Source organism: Ostrea edulis, chromosome 4 (assembly GCF_947568905.1).
Source record: "Ostrea edulis chromosome 4, xbOstEdul1.1, whole genome shotgun sequence".
In the NCBI taxonomy this organism is placed as follows: Eukaryota; Metazoa; Mollusca; class Bivalvia; order Ostreida; family Ostreidae; genus Ostrea; species Ostrea edulis.
Window position 1 is genome coordinate 6,247,092 of NC_079167.1, and position 24,438 is coordinate 6,271,529.

General features: G+C 33.1%; 1 protein-coding gene across 1 annotated transcript; it reads right to left on the minus strand.

The window, feature by feature from the left end:
- Nucleotides 1-1,561: 1,561 nt before the first annotated feature.
- Nucleotides 1,562-17,761, minus strand: LOC125670165 (L-threonine ammonia-lyase-like). Its single transcript, XM_048905166.2, has 13 exons — nucleotides 17,486-17,761; nucleotides 16,227-16,442; nucleotides 13,883-13,953; nucleotides 13,622-13,667; nucleotides 13,186-13,371; nucleotides 12,128-12,183; nucleotides 11,791-11,953; nucleotides 10,933-11,023; nucleotides 10,769-10,844; nucleotides 10,556-10,681; nucleotides 9,863-10,030; nucleotides 9,559-9,616; nucleotides 1,562-5,512 (listed from the first exon to the last, which is right to left on the minus strand). The coding sequence occupies exons 1-13, from the start codon at nucleotides 17,531-17,533 to the stop codon at nucleotides 5,408-5,410; spliced, it is 1,410 nt and encodes a 469-aa protein (XP_048761123.1). The 5' UTR covers nucleotides 17,534-17,761; the 3' UTR covers nucleotides 1,562-5,407.
- Nucleotides 17,762-24,438: the final 6,677 nt, after the last annotated feature.

The window sequence follows — 24,438 nt, forward strand, 5'->3', positions numbered from 1 at the left end:
CCCGTGATGTTTTCCCGCGCTTGCACACATTCCATTTAATAACAAGCTCGGGTTTTTTTAATCTGCTCACAAAAATTGAGAGCTATGCACCGATGTATAAACATAAACCTGTTTTAAGTAATCTGAGTACGACTGAATTTCTAAGTTGAAGGGAGTTTGACTGTACAAATAACGCTGGCTAATTAGGCTTCCCCCAAAAAGTACAAATAACTTCAATAAAAAAAACCAAGGGGTCACAATATTAGTATATAGAGCTAATCTCGGCTGAAATTCGGCTTGGCTGGATATTTGGACTGATGACTTCACCGAATTTCATAATCCATGTCTGTAAATTTACATTCAGCTTCAGCCGGTTCTATCAATGAATGCGCACTAGGGTGACACTGACGTTCAAATAAATGATTTGAATGTTAAACTAACTATCTTTTAATATTAGTGCAGCTTTGTTTACCGTCTAGGTATGAAAATCCAAAATAAAAACAGCCACTGAATTTCCCGTTCAGATGAAGACTTCCATGGTGTAATTGTGTATCTCCTTATATTGAGAAGTATAGTCTGTTTTCCTTCATGGGTGATATGTTACTTATGTATCACTAATGAAGGAAAACAGACTATAGGAACTCTTCAATATCAGGAGATAAACAATTCCTTCAAAGGAGTCCCCTATTGTGGCCCCATCCTACCCAGTGTTTGAAATTAACCATAGACCGAGTCTATGTCAAATGACACTGGTCTATGCCAATTGTAATTGAGATAGACCAAATTGTCTATGCCAATTTTCTAGATTTAAAGCAATAAAGTTATCTCAAAGGACTCTGCATGGTCAGTCGATGTCTGATAAATACTATGAGGAAAAGAGGTTATTGAAATGGAAAGAAAACAAGCTTTCTAAGTACATTAGACGTAAATGAAAATGTCATAAATTTTTGTTAATTTTTTTTCAATGTTGCGGTCTATGTCAATTCGATGAGGTCTATGTCATCTTGTTTTCGCATAGACCAGAGGTCTATACCAAGTTTTAAACCAATTTCGAACACTGCCTACCCCCAGGGGCCATGATCTGAACTAACTTGAATCCACTCTATGTCAGGAAGCTTTCATGTAAATATCCATTCTTCTGGTCCAGTCGTTCTTGAACAGATTTTCAAAGATTTTCTCTATATATTCACATGCAAAACTTTGATCCTCTATTGTGGCCCCATCCTACCCCCCAGTGGTCATTAATTTAACAAACTTGAATCTGCACTGTGTCAGGAAGCTTTCATGTAAATTTTAGCTTTTCTAGCCCAGTGGTTCTTGGGATGGATTTTAAAATGACCCCAACTTATTTTCGCATTTTTTGTGATTATCTCCCCCTTTGAAGGGGACATGGCCCTTCATTTGAACAAACTTGAATCCCCCTCACCCAAGGATGCTTTTTGTAAAATTTAGCTGAAACTGGTCCAGTGGTTCTGGAGAAGTAAAAAATGTGAAAAGTTTACAGACAGACGGATAAACAGACGCACGACGGGTAATCAGAAAAGCTAGTTCAGGTGAGCTAAAAATAGAACAACAACAAAAATATGGTGCACCAAATTCTGTACTTATGCACAAATGATACTTTATTATGACATCAAACATCACTAAATAAAATTATTTTTCATGCAACATCATAGTATTGTATTGTTATATTCCATCTTTACAACTGTTCCTTTTTCTTTTTAATTTAAAACAATAATTGATTAAGGAACTATGCCATAATGTCAACAACAACAAAATGTACTATAAGTCCTTAATTGCTGAACAGATTAAAGAATATTGGCACAGAAATATCACAAACCTTAATTAAGGTAACTCCATGGATTCAAAGTAGAAAAACTATTAATTTCCAATTAATATAGTTTAATTTAATCCATCAACAAAGAAAATGTATGTGTTGCCATCTTTTTTAAAGATGTCGTACATACAAAATCAGAAGTATATCTCAATATCAGAAAATCACTCATTTTCGTTCATTGCCACAAGCCACAGCTGAAACGTACTCTCCTCTCCCCTTTCATGTGAAAAGGAGTGAATGTTTGAGCCATGGCGTGCTACTACGATATTTGTTAAACAGCAAAATACAAATACTGAGCAAGAGGTCAATGGGCCACAATGCTCGCCCGAGTCACATTGTTCCTTCTGTTTTTCGAACCATCTTTATTTCCATATTTTGACCCCATATTATAACCCTACCCTAGCAACACAAGGTCATGACTTAACTGAATTTCAATCCATACAACATAGGGATGCATTTATAACAATATTACAACATGGTCTTCATGTTGTTTTGTGGAGAAGATTTTTCTGAAAAATTTGTTAGTTTTTAATTATGTACTAGGGTAAGTAAAATTTGATTTTCGTCTCTAAACCCACTCTTAATTAACTTGTTGGCCCTTCAATTGAACAAATTTGAATCCCCTTTACCCAAAAACATAAGTTTGCTTGAAGTTGACCCAGTGATTCTGTAGAAGAATATGAAACTGTGGAAAGTTTACAATGCTGGCAGACAACAGACAAATTTTGATCAGAAAAGTACACTGGAGCTTTTGGCTCACGTGAGCCCCAAAAACTAGTAATGGTAAAGTTTTAATTTTAAATGTTTATAATTAATTGTGGATATCGAGGAAATCACTGTATAATAAACATACCAGAGAAATGACCACTACAGGCAACACTTTTATGCCCCCCATCTTAAAATGGCTAACTATAGTTTTATCCTTTTCCATCCTTCTGTCATAATTCAGTTTCTATTCATCATCTCTGCTATGGATGTGCAAATTCAACTGAAAATTAGTATATAGATAGATCTACATCATGAGATTCTTGTTTGGTTCTGGTTGAATAATTTTTGACAGAGATATGCCACTTGGACTTAGAAAATGTTTCAGTCCTACATGATCATTTTGAATATAGATATATCATGAGAATACACTAGTTAGATTACTTTCTGAATCTGGACAGATCATTTTTGGCAGAGTTATGCCCCTTGGACTTTGAAAATTTTCAAACAATTTATAATTTCCAATCATTATTTCAGTTACAGTGGACATTTCAATTGAAATGCGAGATATAAATAAATCCTGAAAATATTCAAGTAAATTTTGTATTAATTTGGTTCTGGTCCAATAATTTTTGAAAGAGTTGAGCCACTTGAACTTTTGAAAAATTTTGAACAATTCAATTTCCACTCATTATCTCAGTATTTAATACCTGAACAGTTTGAAATGAATTTAGGTCTGCAGGCAAATTCCTTGTGAGGGTCTGGTAGGATAACATTTGGCAGAGTTATGGCATTTGTCTCATCCCAATATGTCTAATTTTAATCTAGATAATTGACTATTGATTACAAGGCAATATTGACGAAAGTTATTTGGAAAATTTTCTTGTTAGCAAAAATGCAGATATATTTCACCAGAACTCAAGACTCAAAACCCATATTGTCTGATGCAATTGATTTGTTTAAATACTATAAAAATATTGTGAAAATGCATTTCAAAGCAAATCCAAAATTCTTGGAAAATGGGCATTATATAATAATATAATTGACAAGCAGTCTGTTTAAAAAGCTGATACATATATGTGAAAAAATTATCACATTATTTATTTCCTAAAAATTACCCTTATCATTGTTGTTGTAGATGCAAAAGGTACACATAGTAATTGCAGGTGCAAATGAGAGTTAATGTAGAGAACTGTTGCATGTAAATTTGTATAAATATGAAAATAAAGTATTGGAAAAAAAAAAAAAAAAAGCAAGATATCAGATATCAAATTCATAGAAAACATAAACTTTTACAGCATCAAATATTTTACCAAATTATTTATTGTACCCAGTGAATTAAATTCCTACAAAAAACATGCTTCTACGATGCACAAAATTTAATTAAAGATTTTGCAAACCCTATGATGTCACTGAAGGTGGAATTACCTCAATTAGCAATAAACATGTAAATGAACTTAAGCATGATAACAACATGACTGTTATTGTGGTATAGGTACCTGTTAAGATACAAAATAGATATTTATAGTGTTGATCTGACAAATGAATTCTACATCTTCACTTTTAATACATAAGATGTTTACACAATACCCTACAGGTAGTGCCACAACACTATAGCTACTAACACCAGCTGCAATACCTGAAAATACCTGCTTTTATACAAATAATACAAATATTCAAGTCAAAGAATTAATTACATTTTTATACACCGGTTCTTCACGGGTTCAAGAGGTACTTAAAAGTCAAATTTACGAAAGCCACATCGTATATATACTACTACCCTGTATTGTTAAAGAAGAAAAAAAAGTATCAATAAAACAAAAAAATGAACTTTTTAACATACCGGTATACAAAAATAGTATGTTGCACCTTAAATGTCATGTATAAAATACTTCTAATACACTTAATTTCCTATAGCAGTCAATTTATTTTAAATCTTTTGTTATAAACAGGTTTTACTACTAAAACATAACCTATAAAATTGTCAACAAAAACACATGATAAAACAATATTTAACATTGCAAAATATATCATATACATTGTACCAGTATGCAATATATGTATACAGTAAGTACATGATGTCATATCAGAGTGAAATCTGGAAGTATTTGTACTTTGTGCTGGCTTGTCACTTTTCACTGATTTTAGAGGAGCCCCCCCCCCCCCCCCCCCCCCCCTTCATTTTCACTCCAAATTTAAAAGACAAACTCCAGATTTGGCACCCAAAATGACTGAGTATTTTCGCTTTCACATATGGTCAGACATCATACTCATATTAGTTCTTGTATAAGTATGATGTCATAAACTGTATCATAATTCCAAAATTCTTGAAATTGTTCAACATATGCCAACTCTTTAGCAATTTCTAAATCTATGGTTTTAGTACACCCAGTTGAGGTATACAACTTTTGGCAAGCAACACAGCATAAGTGAATAATCTGTGATCATTGTGTAACAAGATATCAATACATGTAATGGCATACTACAATTCATCATCTCAAACCACATCTATAGTATCCATTCACACTACCTTATTTGAGGTAGGGTAGGTACTCCCTGACTCGGTAAGCATGGCTAGCAACGATGTTACAATTATATTGTTAAAACAACACAGCAAAATACACATGTAACTAACTCACAAACTCTTGATATCTACCAGTAACAGACACAATGTTTCTGTGTATAAGACAGGATGACAATGTGTATTCTGTGACCTAATAAGTGTTAATAATAGAAAATTTCATACAACACATCATGACAAACACCTGTTCACCAATGTAAGTTTCCTGGGTTTTTCTTTTTCTTTGATGAGCTAAAAACATGATTACATGAGTATTTGTCATTTTAACACAAGAGATTCTGATCTTTTACCACCGTTGTCAGGACTCAGAAGTACATTGGTAACCAAGCCACCTGTTTGTATCGTTTCCTGAGAGCGGCCTCCAATTCCTCAGAATGGGCTTTGTCCCGGGCTTCAATGACACATTTCACCTGAAAATCATAGGAATGCACTCAATAAGACCCTCTCCCTGCCTACTGTCTCTCCTGCTATCTCTTTAAAATTCGATAAATATATCATAATTCCATACATTTACATGTATGTTTATCAATGGTAGCTCTTTGCTACTTCAATGTCTATTAGTCCAGTCATTCTACGCCAGATTGTGTTGAACCTAGAACTAATTGCAACAGAAATGTTTTTATGTTCTTTGGATAGCTTACAGTGTCCTTAATGCTATATTAAAAATCGCCATCAATTGAAATTTGCATTATATAGATTTTTGGGGTAAAAATCACGGATTTTAAAGAAAAATCACGAAAAACTGGAAATCATAGATACAAAGCTTTAGTCTGAAAAATAGGCCATTTTAGTTATTTGAAATGATTTGAAAACTAAATACTGCATCATAAGGAACAATAATTTAATTTCTAGTACCATACATACGTATTTTATGGGACAAAAACCATCATTTTTGGTGAAAATTAGACAAAAATGTGATTTCCAACAGCTAAGATTGATAATTAACTCTCATAAACATTACAAAGCAAGTTCTAATTTGTAAGCCTCTTAGATAACGTTTAACAAAATTATCATAATGTTTTGATTCATAGCTATCTTTTACATTTCGTCTTTATTCCTATATCTTACTGTTTTTAATATTATGAATCATCGGAATCTTCATTTAGGCTAAAACCGTTCACTCAAGTTGTGCCTCGACACTCGGTACATGCTATTAAGCATTCTAGTCCATGTTTTCTGCAGTTGCAACGTTTGGTATCAAAACTGATTTTGCATCTACAATAAATAGTTTTTAAGAGTTCGTCAGGTGCAGGAAGCATGGTTGATCTTACAGGTAAGCACGTATTCCCTTCAATGGTCCACCCAAAGTCCGTCAAATTCATGTTTTCGTCATTACCAGTCCATTGTTTTACTTGATAGAATGCTCTAAGAGATTGATATTTTGTTGCATTTGACGTTGGTGGAAGAGTGTGCACTTCAACCGATGTTGTACATGTAATTCCTAGGGCTATTTATCCTTGAAATGTTACTTTAAATTGAATATACACTAAAATTTTCCTCTCCGTCGCACTGATCTATAGGTTAGAGCGTTCGAATCCCGGGCGTGACAGAACTAAGTCGCTAAAATAGGTAGTGACAGTTCCAATGCCAAACGCTCGGCATCAGGTGTGAATGTCACGGGTACTCGGAGATGACCTTTAAAACAGATGCCCCGTGTCACAGTAGGTGTGGCACGCTAAACAACCCTCACTGCTCAATGGTCGTAATTACCGAGCAAAGGTCTAAAGTTGAAGCCCTTCACCGATCTTGGTGACGTCTCCATATGGGTGAAAAATTCTCCCGAGAGACGTTAAACAAGAAACAATCAATCAAAATTCTCTCATATATATCTCTCTCTCTCTCTCTGAAAAAGTTATTGTTATGCGGATTGCTACTCTAAAAGTTTATTTAATGGCGCATTAAAGCATCTCATATCATTATAAAGTATGATCTCTCGCCATGAAAAGAGTGATACAATCTCTAAATTATCTTATATGATATTTTTGTTATGAAATTATACATCATATGAGATACTTTAACGAGTCAGATAAAATTTTGGTGTGGTGATCCGCCTTAAGGTATTACCTGTAAAGCTAAATTCTCAACAAAGAGAAGCACCACAACATATATGATAATTTTTATTTATTCATGTGTATAGTACACATACCTTTTGTTACAGAATATAAATTGTAATTTGTATAATGTCCTGCAATTCTTGTCGGATACCCACGGCTGATCTCGTCTTTTACTCATCTGATGAGTAGAAGACGAGATCAGCCGTGGGTATCCGACAATGTGAATGCAGGGGCGTAGCTAGAACGAAATGATGTGCGTGCCAAAGGAGGCAGGAAGTCTGGAGGGTCATCTTAACCCCCTGCCTCTCGTGGGCCCTGGACGAAACCATAGTAGGAGCACAGGTGTAAAGTTCCAGAAGTTATTGGGGTTTAGCATTTTCTGTTGTCAAAATATGTATATAAAGTGAACAACGCCCGAGTTTAAAATCGCTTAACAGAATTTCTAAGTTTTACTTTCTAGTTAAACAAGCGTTCGGTAGATTTTCTCTCTAAAAATTGCAACAAATAATTTATTGAATATCAAACAAAATAATATATATATGTTTTGACATTCATCAAGAAGTATTTTCTCGAATAAAATGGAAAAAACATAAATAACGAAATTTCTCAGTACCTTTTTGTTAAACACGCGTTCCATAGATTTATTTTTCGTCTGCATCCCCCTTCTGTCGGATTTCGAACTATTTTGGTACGGAATACTTTTGATTATGATCGTTGAAGTTAAACTAGAATATCCTTGAATAAATATCATTTGAAATACGCCCAATATTGGTTAAAGACGGATGAATAACGGTTTTATATTACTTTAGTGCATTATGGGTAAGTAGCGTCTGTTATGTATGGATTTCGTGTTTATTTTATGTAAATAAAAGTTTATCGGTGCTGAATTATGAGGTATTTCAACTAAGATATGAACTATTTGTATATAAAACTTACCAAAAAATTCATTTTCGACTGTTTTTAAACCATGATTTCCATTGTCTTGCTATCTCCAGAAAAAAATTATAAAATTCGGAACTGGTTATGGCGGCCCAATGGCGTTATTTTCATTTAACAAAATTAGCAACATTTAAAAATTGTTATAATTTTACTTAGACATAATATTTATGTGGCGATTTTTGATGGGGTGTTCTAGGGATATAGTTCAAAGTTTTTACGCATTTATTTTTTCTGTTGCAATTTGTTCTGGGTCAATTAGTATTATGACTGGACTATATTATTCCTCTGGCTCATACAGCAACTCATACTTACATCACAAAGAGTCTTGCTGGGTTATTTGGAGCATAAAAATCCATATATTTCTTTCATTTTACAAATAAATGTCTAAGTTGTTTATTGTTGGGTACATAAACAATGGAAGCACGAAGTAATTTCTGTATAATCAGTATTTGCTGATTATACATGCTTTCATCATTTATACATCCCCATAATACACACAGCCTAGATCCCCATCATACACACTGCCTAGATGTTCATTCTAATAGTCATTCAGTTTGATTTATTTCAATTACACTTTTATAAGAAACAAATTTCAGTTGTTTACAAATGAAATTTGTTTCTTTTAAAAATTTGTGGATTATTAATAAATAATGTTTATAATTATCGTTATGATAAAAATGAAACATGTTATTTTGACTTCATTGTAAAATGGGCCACTTTTGATGCACACATTTGTAGATTTTCAAACAGATATAATTCTGATGTATTTCATAATCTTTAAAAATAACACTCTCCCTAATCACACCAAAACGATATCTATTTGAATTATAATCAAAATGTATGAAGGTATTTTCTTCAATGGCTAACAAAGTGTTCAGATCACTTGACACTGGTATAAAAAGCAAAGGTGTATGTGTCATGTCGACAATGATTACCAACAAATTAAAAAGTCACCCACTATCCATTCTAAAGCTTTTATTTAACATTTGTGCAATGGGTGCCTGTAAAACCAAACAACATTTGGAGGACAATGTCATAAAATTGTTAAAATGTAAACTTTTGATGCATTTACAGAGTAAATGTCTGTAGTTCTTTAATGGTTACTATAAATTTAAAGCACTCTGATTTGTGCATTTATCTTCTATAGTCTGCAGATGAAAGAAATCTTTAAATTGAATTACCATTGAATAATTGAAATGACTTTTTAATCTTCCAAAATTAAATATTCCCTGCCCCTCTAAAGTGGTTTCATTAATTCTTCAGTAATCAACATTTTAATACTGTCCATCATTAAAATCCTAATGAATGTTAAAAAGGTTTCTTGAGTACATCTACAATTAAAATCAGAATTCCTACGACCAAAAAAATCAAGTTCACCAAAGAAAATGATTATCAACACAAAGTATTGTTCTACCATGATCCAATGCACAGTGCACATTCAAATCGGGACACCAAAATCTTACCTGTACTGAGAATATATCTGATTTCAGCCATGCTCTTTCATGGAATATGTCTTTTATACTGAATAAAAAACATGTTCAATCAACATCGAGTAACATACAATTAGCATATCAAGATGATGTTATAAAAATGCAAGAGAATATGTGTATTGTGCTTCAGTCTTTTACTGACACATTGTGAACAGACTTCCTTATGAACAAGCGGCCTAATAAACCTTAAGATTTTCTGCCTTCTCAATTTAACAGTACTTTGATTAAATTTTCTGTTCATACAAACACATTACACAGTCCTATCTTCCACATTTACCTGACTCCCACCTCAGCCATTAGCTTGGTAAGCTCCGCAATACCCCCAGGTCTGTCTGACACTGTCACCACAAATCTAATGAGTCGGCCATCTGCAGCCAGACCTCGTTCTATCACACGACCCAGAGCTGTAGTGTCGATGTTTCCACCACAGAGTGCCACAACCACCCTAATTAAACACCAGAATATCACTGTAGGACAAACTAAAAATTGGAAGTTTGCATACTTTCATTATCATGGCCCAATTGTTAATTAAGAATGAACAATAACTTATTTGACCAAATATGAAGTCTTGATCTTGAATATCACAAATGTTATGACCAAAGGCAAAGTAATGGACAGACAGACAGAGAGACATAAGGGCATAACGATATCTAGGGTAAGAGAGTTTACTTTGTTGCAGCAGGCCACTAACAAACTTGCTTCAACAATTATACAGCCATTTACTTCAACAGGGCTCCTTAATTTAAGAGGTTACAATAGTTTTGTATTTTAACATAAACAACTTTTTAATTTCAAATTATACATTAATCAGCCTTTGAGAAAAATGTCCTATGATAACCATGAACAATCCATCAACATCTATGTTTATGACTTAACTAAATGTACAGGTGTACTAAGAATAACCCCAAACAAGCCATAACATATATTATGTTGATGACTTAACTAAATGTACTAAACTTAACAATATTACTTTTTCTTTTTCAGCTCTGGAAGCAATCCTTCCAATATGGCTGCCAGCCCTGTTGCCCCAGCCCCTTCCACAATAGCTTTTTCTAGTTCAACCAGACGCAAGATGGCTAAAGCTATATATTCCTCCCTAAAAGTTAGAATAATTGAACTCTTCATAAGTGTAATTTATAATTTGAGAAATCATAATTCTGCACAAGAGATTTTTTCTACTTACTTTACAATAACCATTCTATCAACTACATCTTTGGCTGTTACAAATGCATTCACCCCCACTGTTGGCACTGCTAGACCTGTAAACAAAATGTATCTCAGTAAAGAGTTGTTGATGCTCAGTGGTAGGTGGTATGTATCAAGGATAAAACTCTGTAAAACACTTACCATCAGCAAGTGTGGACGATGCTTCAGTATGCACTGGTTTTCCAGCCTTTAGGGCTTCAGAGAAACTAGCACATCTCTCTGACTCCACACCCTGAAAACAGTGTAAATAGTATACAAATATGTATGATGTCAGTCCATCAACATTCCCTTTACTGAACCAAAAAGTATCGAGAAAAGAAATTTAGAGCTAGCTGATTGTGATGTTGGCACCTGTACACATTTTCTAGAAGCTGTTCGACCAATTAAAATGTTTACTTTGCACAATACTTATTCTCAAAAAAAATTAGATTTTTATTTCTTCCTATTCTTGCCCCTGCACCTATCATTATTATGAGTCACAGTGATGGGTCAAACTTGGCCATGTTCAGGGACATATTATATCACAACCATAAGAAATATTTTGTTGTTGGAATGAGTTTAAAATCTATATACGTTACATGATACTTAATCTAAAGAATTTTTTTTTATTTCCTCCTAATCTTGCCATTATATATCCATAACTTGTCATGCATTTAAGGAATAACTGTCCAGGTTATCTGTATTATGGTAGGATAAAAACAATGGGGGCACGGAGGTGATTTGTATAATCAAGCAAAGCTGATCATGCAGGAATTACTATCTCTTTTCATTGTTTTTATATTCCCCCATAAACACAAACAACTTGTGCATTTAATATTATTTATTTTCATTTTGTAATTTGACTTGATTATGTCGAACTGAACCATCAGTGCTTTTATGAACAAATGTAAAACAGTGAAACAGCATAGCATTAATCACTAAAGAAAATGTCAAAGTAAATGAAGTCAATATTTTACTATAATAATATATCAACAGGTATGGTTTTCTGATAACACTTACAATGATCTGTACAGATGGTTTGAGGTTTTTGATGGCCAGTGCTGACCCTGCAATAAGACCTCCCCCTCCAACAGGAATAACCACAGCATCCACATCAGGCACCTGTTCTACAATCTCCAATCCCATGGTTCCCTGTCCTGCCAAGATGTGAGGGTGGTCATAACTAAACAGAGAGATCTTGTGATTCATAAAAAATATTTTTATCTATCAGATGTTGAAAATTTTAAAAATCTACTTTGAAATTTTCTGTACATTTTTATTTCTTCTTATTATCAAAAATGAGTTACTTCTTGATTAAAAGAATTTTCAGATAATGTAATAATCCCATAAATCATACCCATTTATATAAATATATCCCTTCTCTTTACCAAGTATCTGTGCATGATCTTTTGACTATGAAAAGAAATTCATTTTAAAATAAGTCAGATCATGTAATCTGTTGTCACTCAAAGGATGATCATTGAAGCTGCATGCAGATGACGATCATTGAAGCTGCATGCAGATGACAATTTAAGGATCTGATTTTAATCAGATTGACCATATTATCCATTACTCTTTTTCTACAAAGTTTTCTTGAATGAAGGTACATGTTGATAAGATGTGCTGTATGTTACAGTACAATACCAATCTAATTAAAATTAGACGTTAGATCCGCTCACATACTCGCAACACAAACATCTAACAACATCCCATAGAGGGTCATGTCAGAGGTCAAATTTGCATGAAAAAGTAACCAATCGCTACAAAGGCGAAAGTGTCCTTGGCATCCAATGAGATTCATCATTGTATACTGTATTTAGTTACTTATTAAAAATGGCGACCGAAGAAGAAATGGAAGCAATTAAAACCGCTTTGAAGATATTTGATCTCGAGGCTTTGAAAAATGAACAAGAACAGATATTTAAAAAAATTTTCTTTGTTGAAGTATACATGAAAAGATCCCCTGATGTTGCCATAGTTTAAATTCAAATAAAAACACGCGATAACAAGTCATGATCGTGGGTGACGCCATTTTTTCTCTTCCTTACGTAAACAATGCATGGACTTGTGGGATAATACCCTATTGATATGAAGCGAGAAATTTGATTGGCTGTTGCACATTTGACCTCTGACGTGACCCTCTATGGGATGTTGTTAGATGTTTGTGTAGCGAGTATGTGAGCGGATCTAACATCTAATTTTAATTAGATTGAGTACAATACATGCATACACTGTCTGTAAAACCATGCACTAGCTCATGATTCATGGTGTAAAATTTTGTGGGATGACAAATTTTATGATCTGATGGGTGTGTCCATATCACAACATCCAAAATTAAAACCTTGAGAAAAATGAGTGATTTACATGTACATTACACTGACATATACAAATGTACACAAACAGGTGTTAACTGACCTCTGAAATATCATTGCCTTTGATAATGACAGTGGCTCCATGACTTATGCATGCCTGTACTTTCATCATTGGTGCTACAATTGGCATGACTACAGTCACAGGGACGCCCAGACTTTGTCCATGGTAGGATAGGGCTAAGGCATGGTTACCTGCACTAGCTGCTATAACTCCTACTGCCTTCTCTTCCTGTGGTGAAAATTATAAGAATCATCTTGGTTTATCAAAATATAGTAACCAAAATATGGTCATTTACTGTGCACAAGTTTATGAAGAGTTTTAAAATCTCTCATCATTATTCCAACTTTTACTTGGTGAGTAATCATGTATCAAGGTATACAATTTCAACTTATTAGATGAATGTGAATTTATCTACATGTACTTGTTTCAAAAGGGAGACAATTCATTTTCTTTGATCATTCACAAGTTTTCCTCTTACTTTTGACAGCTGCATCAAGGCATATCTTGCCCCTCTCTCTTTGAAGCTATACAGAAAAGAATATAATGTCAAATTATATATACATTAACAGCTGGTTGATTGAATGACACTGAAGCATCATCAGTGAATCACAACAGAGTCATTAAAGGAAACAGAATAGGAAGTTCACATAGATGTATAAAGCATGTAAACATTTTGGAGTTATTGTTAACATGATGCTGTACAGTTTAACTGCTCTAAATAAATCATCATCCTGGTTACCTTCCTGTAAACTGCAAAAACTCCTTTTTGAAATAAATATCCATGTCCAACATGGAGGACATTCTTGATTTCTGAAATATGAAAGTCAGAACACTTAGACCTAAATATTTATAAGATGGACCTTTTTCAAATGAGAATTCTTTTGGACATATATAGTATCTGTTTTGTGTTTGTTTACTTTTCAAAAACATTTAGACCCACCCACCCTTACGGGTTTAAGAAAGGTAATCTTTGACTTAATATAATGTGTAACGGGCAGATAAAATAGGATGGACAAGATCAGGATTCAAACCTGCCACTCTGAAACTCTAGTCAGGTGCCATACCAACTGAGCTATATCTGTCAACTGAGCTATATCTGTCAACTGAGCTATATCTGTCACTGTTTGCTGATTGAACCCATCTGACCACAACATTCCTCCCTCCTTAATTAAAGGTCTTTGCCCTCAAAGACAACAGCTTGAGATCTTTCCCCTTTGCAGGATTCCACCTGTCAGTTGCAGGTGCTAGTCTACAGTACTAAATGTATCGGGAACAAAAAATATGGGATGGACTAGCTAAACAGTAATTCATACAACATGTAACTTGGGTAAATTTATTAAGAATTCCTTTGAAATTAGAAATACCAATGTAAATTTATAAGCACAATTTCTATTCTTTCTTGACCTTTATATGATTTTCGATTTATTACATTGTATACTTTGTCTATAAGCTATATTTGCTTTTGACTAATAAACAATAACATACATGGGCACCCTGAATCTCTAATTAAGTGCTTTACCAACAGCTATCTAGCTACTAGCTGGTGATCAAACCTGACTGACTCAGTCTCCCCTCCTTAAATGGCTTTGCCCTCAAAGATGTACAACCCAAGACCATTATTCCCTGGCAGACATTTTCACCTATCAGTTCCAGGGGTTCATAAAGGCACCAAATGTGACAGTAAGGGAGAAAAATGACAGTCAGCCTAGTTCAATTGCTGGTGCCAGATAGCTCAGATGGTAAAGTACCTGACTAGATTTTCAAGGGGCCTGGGTTCAAATCCCGGTCTAGAGCATTACCATTATATTCTATGAAAATTGTCTTAAGTTATTGCATGACATAGAAAGTGCCATTATCTTATCATTATAAAAAAAAAATCAAGTCCCATCACTTCATGACAAACCTGATTAATCTGAAAATATAAAGGGATCTTTTCTGCCCAATAAATTATTATGTATAAAATTCATGAAAATCTTTCCAAGGGAATTTAAGTTATTGTGTGTCATAGAAGGTGCTGACAGACAGTTGGACAGAGTGATTACTATAGGACATGCACCATATGGCGGGGCCCTGATAAGGCAATTCACAATCATTGAAAATTGTACAAAATAAAAAGTTAATGAAAATCATATATCCTATTATAATTTGATTTATTTTATGATTGAATTCTGTGCTTTCTGAATGACTGAGATATGTATATGTGAGTGTAAGGAAATGGATAGAGATTGCTTTTGATTATCTTACACTAATTGTGAAGAAAAAGGCGACTTTTGTCACTAACTGAGGTAACTTTAGTGACATTGAACCTGATCTAAAGATGAGCAATCGGGTATTTAAAGCTGGTTTCAATGTTTTGAATTATTTTAGTCATATAATAAACAAAACCCACATTTCTAATCACTTTTGACAAGTGTTGCATTCTAGTTGTACACAAAGATGGATAAACATGCAGGTATCGTTTTAAAGGCTCTAGACTAGTAACCAATTACATGTATATTATACATAGTATTTAACTAAAGTTTACCACTAACTACATGTATTATAACCATTAAAAAGAAAATTTGTCCAAATATATGAAATAATATGAGTTTTAATCCATTTTGATAATTATGCTCCAAGAAAATAAACTAATGAATATCACATTTAAAATACCGGTAGTATCTGCACATTCAGAGTGATTGCCCTTTGATTGCATTTCGCTCCACTGAAACATGTGCATTATATTTAATTGAAAAAATATTGACAGATGGTATAATAAGTTTAATATATAGTTAATTCACTTAGAGTATGCCAATATTATGCCAAAGAGTAGTCAGGATTTTGCAAATAATGCACTTCCCTTCTGGTTGACGTGCTTTATTTTCAAAACCCTTACTACTATTTTCACATACTAAGTATACTTAAAATGTAACATTATCTATATGAAATATCATCCATTCAGATTGGTGATTCACCTATTTGATTAAGTGATATAACCTATCTAAATGGTTCTATTTGAATAGATGATATCACTTAATAGCCGTAAATACCAACATATGAACTGCATATATATCAAATTATTATGATAAAGTTCATCTACTTACAATACATGGACTCCTATGAATGCCATCTTTTATTTTGTATGCAGCAGCACTGACATCCTGAAACAAAATTTTCTTTGGATTCTCTGGGTCACAAAATGGGTCTGTTATATCCTCTGTGTTGGTGCCATTACATATGGTGGTACTTGCTCTGGGGGTCGGTCCATCTCTCAACTTTTTACCCTTTGCAGCAGCCCCGTTCTCCTCTGATTTTCGTTTCTATTAAAGTTTTATTTAAAAGAAATTCAGAGAGGAAAATTATGTAATTATAATTCATAGATTATCAATAATTTTATATTGAAAATGAAAAAAACCAAATACTGATTTAAGATTTAATTAAAATACATGTATCTCCAATATGGATATGACAATAAATTTGATAAACAGAGGGATGCAGACTATGCATATACTAATACATATAATATATAAAACCACAATATTACTATTATATCATGTTAGGTTCACTCAACAATGTGCCTTTGTCTCACACATAGCATCCTGGATCTTAATTAAGTTTATTATTATACAAATAAGACAGAATCATAAGTTCATAACATTAATTATTACAACTAAAATTGTAATATGATGAACTTCTTAATTACAGAGAGAGAGAGAGAGAGAGAGAGAGAGAGAGAGAGAGAGCAAGGAGCAAACACTTGTTTTTGTTTTCAAATACCATGTGAATAAGTCAAAGGTCAAAGTTTTATATGGAATATAACATTTAAATTTCATATATTCTCTTAAATTCAAACACATGCTTCGCAAAATAATAAATAAATGGAGTTAGTTGAAGTACTTAAAACTCTAGATTTTTATATAATGAAAAACTTTTAAGAATAGTGAAGTTGTTTATTTGCTGAGATGAGGAGTGCTTGCCTGGCCTTGTAATAGAACAACAAATTTGCGTGTTTGTTTTGCTGTTGTACAGTACATGCATAGATGAAATTAAAATTTGACATAGATCTATCAGGAAATAAGGTTTGTATTTAGACCTACTTAAGACAAAACGTAATTGAGCTAGATACTATATATTCAATAAAGTGACTAGATTGTTTTCTATACTTCAGTTAGATCCGCCAACATAGAGCCACCAATCTGAATCGTACTGGAGCAAACCTGTTGCAATGATTGTGTTTTGTATAATATCATAATTATGTGTTTTAAAGACATTGGTATCTAGCAACAAAAAAAACCCACCAAGTTTATTCAAACAAAACATAAAGCAATGTAAAGTAACTAAGTAAACACGCCACTATACTTACAGACATCCTTTCTCCTTGACCTGAGGTTGTAGGTGTGTTCGTCTTCATCCAATCGTTTTTATGGGTGCGATGTTTTGTGGATAACGAGTCCGAACAAAATGCGAGAATCTCGGTTTTTCTTGCTTTTATAAGCAAAAGGGGTTTACATTAATGCGCAAGAGAGCGTAATATAGTGCGTAGAAGAAAAAAAAGAAAAGAAAAACAAAATACAAAACAAATGCGCATGACGTAATAGATGAAAACAATCCACAAAATATCCACGGGCCACATCGCTCACCTGAAAATTTCTTGATTTTTATGCATTTAGATATATACATGCACACACCTCAGTGACGATATGTTGGTATTGTAGGTTTTCATTCTACTTAGTCTGGGTTGGTTTTTTTAATATATATATTTGTAGGTTTTTGGGTTGTTGGTTTTTTTTTAAATAGAAAAGAGCTCACTTGAGCTTTACCTTCGGAGAGAGAGACGAGATTATGACATATTTATTTTCAGAGAAATGTAGATTTCCCGCTGATATATCCAATTTTCAAACCCCCTTCCTAACACATTTAAATATCTGCATATACTCGTATGTGAATACTATGGAGCGCCAAATTAACATAAACTCAAATATCTCTTTAATTGAATTAATGTGCGATAAAATCAATTATTGCTCTCATCAAATGAATTAATGCGCGCTTCAATTTAATTATTGCTCTCATCAATTGAATTAATGCGCGCATCAATTGAATTAATGAGAGCAATAATTGATTTAATGGGCGCATTAATTCAATTATTGCTCTCTTCCATTCAATTAATGAGAGCATCAATTTCGTAGAAATAATGCTCGCAATAATTGATTTAGAGCTCGGTATAAATAATTTGATGATCTCTTTAATTCAATTGAAGATATCTTTAATTATTTACAATGCTTTTGTATAAGGATATAATGCGCGCATCAATTCCTTTAAAGAGAGCAACAATTCAATTAAAGAGATCATTAATTCAATTGTGGATATGTTGAATTGAAGATATCTTTAATTATATAATTGCTCTCTCTAAAAGAATTATTGCTCTCTTCAAATGAATTAAAGATATCATTAATTCAATTGAAGAAAGCAATAATTGAATTAATGCGCGCATTAAATCCATTATTGCTCTCATCAAATGAATTAATGCGCGCATTAAATCCATTATTGCTCTCATCAAATTAATTAATGCGCGCATCAATTCAATTATTGCTCTCATCAATTGATTTAATGCGCGCATTATATTCAATTGTTGATATCATTAATTCATTTGAAGAGATCATTAATTCAATTAAAGAGCGCATTAATTCAGCTGAAGAATTAATATGCTATCATCAATTCATTTAATGCGCGCAATAATTCAGAATTGAAGATATTATTAATTATTTGAAGATATCTTTAATTAAATTGTTGCGCGCATCAATTGAAGATATCTTCAATTATTTGAGTAAATGTCGTCTGTCTGTAAACTTTTCATACTTTCGACTTTTTCTCCAGAACCATTGGGTCAATATTAACCAAACTTGGTACAAATCATCATTGTGTGAAGGGGTTTCAAGTTTGTTCAAATAAAGGACCATGTCCCCTTCAAAGGGGAGATAATCACAAAAATGCAAAAATATGACGGGGTCATTTAAAAATCTTCTCAAGGACCACTGAGCCAGAAAACCTGAAATTTACAAGAAAGCTTTTTGACATAGTGAAGATTCAAGTTTATTCAAATCATGCATGACCTTCGGGGATTGGGTGGTGCGACATTAGGGGATCCAATTTTTTTTTAATCTTTAAAAGTCTTCTTCTCAAAAACCACTGGGCCATAAGAGTGGAGATTTATCTGAAAGCTTAATTCCTACCGGTAGTATAAAGAAGGTTCAAGTTTGTTCCGATCATGGTCTCCGGGGTAGGGTGGGGCTACAATAGGGGATCAAAGTTTTACATACTGGTGGACCAATTTCAACCAAACTTGGTACAAATTATCCTTGGGTAAAGGCAATTAAAGTTTGTTCAAATACAGGGTCATTCCAATCTAATTTTATTATAGGTTTCTCTTGTTTTTGTACAAAATAAATGTTTTTATTAGTTGAGATATCCCAATAATTGGTCTAATGCGCGCATCAAATTAATTATTGATGTAATTAGTGGAATCGATGCGTGCATTAATTCAATTATTGCTCTCGTCAGTTAAATTGCATAATCGGTTACCCACGGGTGCTTCTCGTCGATCTTTCTCCATCACTGACGGAGCGTGTATGGATTCAAAACCGTGGTTTGCGACAATGATTAAAGTGATGTTTGCGTCTATGTGGTGGAATTATTGCTCGCAAAATTTTATCCGGAGCTCGGTATAAATGATCTGATGATCTCTTTAACTTAATTTAAGATATCTTCTATTATTTACAACGATTTTATATAAGGAACTAATGCGCATATCATTTCTCTGAAAGAGAGCAACAATTCTACGAAAAAGATCATAAATTCAGTTGTGGATATAGTGAATAGGTGGTAATAGCTCTCTCTTTCTCTCTCCCTAAAAGAACTGCATGAAGGGTGAAGATAACGAACAGTGATCAATCTCATACATCCCATAAGCAATACAAAATAGATAGTTGGGCAAACACGGACCCCTGGACACACCAGAGGTGGGATCAGGTGCCTAGGAGGAGTAAGCATCCCATACAGTTATTGCGCGCATCAATTGAATTAATTATATCATTAATTCAATCGAAGTAGGCAATAATTCAATTATTACGCGCATTAATTAAGTTATTGCTCTCTTCAGTTGAATTCAGTTCAATTCAACTGAGCTGAGTTCTAATTCGCACGCTTCTCACATGAATTGGAAGCTGAACTAGGTCGATTTTCTGATTTCTCAAGAAGTAAATTTTTCTTTTAAATTATGTTCATGGACAGAAATAGAAGATGAATATAAAAGTTATTGAGCAACTAAAAAATAATTTTTCTATAGCAATTCTGATAATTTAACACATTATAATTTACAAAATAACTAGTAACTACCTAAGAAGAAAAAAAACGAAAGGTCGTGTTTTTTAAATTTATTTTTATTTTTAAAACACTATACACAGACTCACAACTAATATACAATACACAGATTATGCAACACATAGACTTAGCAAAGGAATTTACAAAAAAATTATTATACTGCTTGATTTATTTCATCTTTAATTCTTTTACATTGAAGTCCATAGGAAGAGTATATTTTATTATAATATGTTCAAAATGATTTTTTAAAATACAATTCTCTTGGTTAAAAAGTTTGATACATACACTCTTTCTTTATAAATATATCAAATAAAATTAATCATTGATTAATAATAAGAAATAAATGAATTAAGGAAATCAGATTTTTCTTATTGATAACAAGGAAGTACATGTATAACTCTTCCAAAAAGTTTCTAATGCACAAAGATTGGCCTCTATATTCTAATATCCATTTACCAGTCACTTGAATTTGATCTATTTCACTTGAAATCACTATTATTCAATTAACAAAAACATTTATTCATAATTCAGCTGTGCAATCCCCTTTCATTATACTTATGCACTGTATATGCCATGATCGATTCAGATATTGCCTTGATCTTGCACGAAAATGCTGAGATGTTCACATCTAGGGGGAAGGATTGTCATGTTTCCCAAGGAAGTTCGCAGCCTGTCACTGAAGAGAAATTACCTTTGTTAAAATTAATCTGGCTGTGCATCTAACACATTTATTAAATGTGTACTACAATTACCCCTGATAAAATTTCATAAGTAATTAAACGCATAACTTTCAGAGGTCCTTGATTATAGAAAACATTTACAGAGCCAATTGAATATTCAAAAGCTCTGAGAATACATCAGTATTTGAGGCTAAGTATAAAGAAATATCTTTTTTCCAGATTTTTGGGCATTATCTTATGCATGTCTGCTGAGAAGTTCCAGTCGATAGACAGATATTGGTCAACGCATGCCCCTATCGAAACAACCCAGTATCAAGAATTATGTCTAGAAATAGGTTTTAAGAGGTTGAATATAAGAAGAACATTTTTGTTAAATATAATGCAAGTACATTTAAATTCATTCGTATACATTGAACTTGGAGAGGAAAAACGGGCAGTACTTTTTCATAACATTTGATATAATAATGGCGTTGTTGCTTAGCAACCAAATATATTTGAATACAAAAGATAGATTATTTTAGATTTTAACAGTAAAGATCTTTGTTTTGATGTTGCAATATTTATACTATTTAGTGAAACATAATGACAAAACGTCATATTATTAGAAAATTATGAATATGTATATAAAGTACGAAATTTCCATTTTATAACCTTTGACCTTAATTCTCTTCATTATATTTTTGTTAAAAACCTTTAAAATGAGTGAGATCTAGTCAAAGATTATATTTTTCAAATAATGTGACATTTACTAATCATCATGCAATGTAATTATGTTTAAATTGTGTCGAATGGATGTAGAAAGGCAAATTATGGTCAAAATTATACCACGAGTGTTGTTACTTAGCAGCCAAAAATATTTGTTTGTCAATAAAATTGATTAATTTGATTGTGATGTTTTTGTAATATTTTAAAGGGACTGGTTCACGATTTTTGATAAAAATAGTTTTCATTATTGATGTTAAACATTAGAAATATAGCTCATTTAATGTTGACAGTCAAAATTTTGACCTTCTGAATGCAGGATTAAAAGTAATATTTTAGCCTTAAATATGTGTTATGTAAACAAAGACTCGAGTCTTTTTATGCAAACAAACAAACAAGTGAAATATTGATTTTGCAATATAATACATCTCAATTTTGCATAGTAACAAATTTTAACTTTTAGATGACACATTTCACCCCAAAATTGCTTGAAATGTGAAAGATATAATAATACTTAGATCGATATCCAGTTCTTTTGAAAATTTCGTAAACAATAGCATACCGCAATCTTTGTTTACAAATCAAATAATAAACTCTCTAAAATGAGATTCTGTGATGATGTATCACCTTAATTTTCATGTGAAATCTTTCAAACACATTAGACAGTAGATTTTGATCATTAAAAGTGAAAAACAAACTTTTGGGTAAAATCGTGAGTCGGTCCCTTTAAAAGACACATCAGCTCATACATTGAGAATTTCCTATTTTTGACTCGAATCTAGTGAGAGGGGTAGCAATATATATATATTCCAGAGAGAAAAAAAAGACTGCAAAATTGTGCACTTAAATGAACCTTGACCCCGTATAACTCTTTGGGGTCATGGGATAACATGACAAACTTTATAGAAAAAATGTTCCCTGTCCAATTCTTAACAAAATTATATATGTCACATGCCTACCTTAAATGGTGATACATGCAGATGTAACTCGATTTAAAAATATTGTCATTTAGTCTTTGAAAACCTCTAAAATGTGCCGGTAGAGAAAGGGTTAAACAAGAGGCTCATGTGCCATATCGCTAACCTAAGTCACCTTGGCCAATATTTCAAGATTTTCCTTACATATTCGCTTGTAAAACGTTGATCCCTATTGTGGCCCCAACACACCCTGGGGGAATGATTTTTACAAATTTGAATCTGTACTATGTCAGAAAGCTTTCATGCAAATGTAAACTTTTCTGACCCAGTGGTTCTTGACAAGATTTTTAAAGATTTTCACTGTATATTTGTATGTAAAACCTTGATCCCCTATTGTGGCCCCATCTACCCCCCGGGGCCGTGATTTATACAAACTTGAATCTGCACTATGTCAGGAAGCTTTCTTTGATGTAAATGTAAACTTCTCTGGTCCAATGGTTCTTTCCATGTAAATCTTGAATCCTCTATTGTGGCCCCACCCTACTCTCGAGGGGGTGGGGGTGGGGGGTGGGGGGGGGTGTTAACAAACTTGAATCTGCACTATGTCAGGGTGCTTTCATGTAAATATAAATTTTTCTGGTCCAGTTGATCTTGAGAAGATTTTAAAAGATTTTCCCTATATATTTGTATGTAAAACTTCCATCCCTATTACGGCCCCATCCTACCCCTGGGGGCCATGATATTAACCAATCCAATTTTAATTAGATCCTATGGTCCGCTCATCTACTATCGCATAGTTTAGCGATAGTAGATGAGCGGATCATAGAATCTAATTTTGATTAGATTGTGATGTTAACAAACTTGAATCTATTGTAGCCCATCCTACCCCCAGTGACCATGGTTTTAACAAACTTGAATCTGCATTATGTCAGGAAACTTTCATATGAATTTCAGCTCTTCTGGCCCAGTGGTTCTGGAGAAGATTTTTTAAAATGACCCAACCCTATTTTTGCATTTTGTGTGATTATCTCCTTTTTGAAGGGGGCAAGACCCTTCATTTGAACAAACTCGAATCCCCTTCATTAAAAGTTGCTTTGTGCCAATTTTGGTTGAAATTGGCTCAGTGGTTCTGGAGAAGAAGATTAAAATGTTCACGAAAAGTTTACGATGACAACAAGAACGATGACGGACAACTGAAAAATTTCGATCAGAAAAGCTCACTTCGGCTCAGGTGAGCTAAAAAAAAAACAACCAACATCCTGGTTTCCAACGGTATAAATGATCACTAAATTTATCGAACCTAACCCCACCGGCCCCCACCCCACCCCTCAAATTCTTTTACTAAAATCAAAGGGAAAACCAAAACTATATCTTGAAAAAAAAAGCCCATTATTTTATTTTCAAAAGCATAGCTTTATCTTAGCATTTTTATTATAGATATATGTTGGTTAACAAAATAGTTACAATTCATGTATGTACGCAGTGTTGCATCGTATTTGGTTTAAAGGAAAAAAAAGACAAAGAAGAAGAAAAAAAGAAGAAATAATTATAAATCCACCCGATTAAAAGCCTTATCCACGAAGCTAGAGTTCTTATTTAATCTATTCCAAATTTTTGAGAAACTAAATCTAGCTACAAGT

What these genes read in the sequence shown, in the direction of transcription:
- LOC125670165 (XM_048905166.2), bottom strand. Translation starts at nt 17,533, where the DNA reads ATGAAGACGAACACACCTACAACCTCAGGTCAAGGAGAAAGGATGTCT. An exon ending in TTTTTGCAGTTTACAGGAAG is followed by an intron (nt 13,668 to 13,882) that starts GTAACCAGGATG and finishes TTTTCTGTATAG; the next exon opens with CTTCAAAGAGAGAGGGGCAA. An exon ending in CCTTGATGCAGCTGTCAAAA is followed by an intron (nt 13,372 to 13,621) that starts GTAAGAGGAAAA and finishes TTTTCACCACAG; the next exon opens with GAAGAGAAGGCAGTAGGAGT.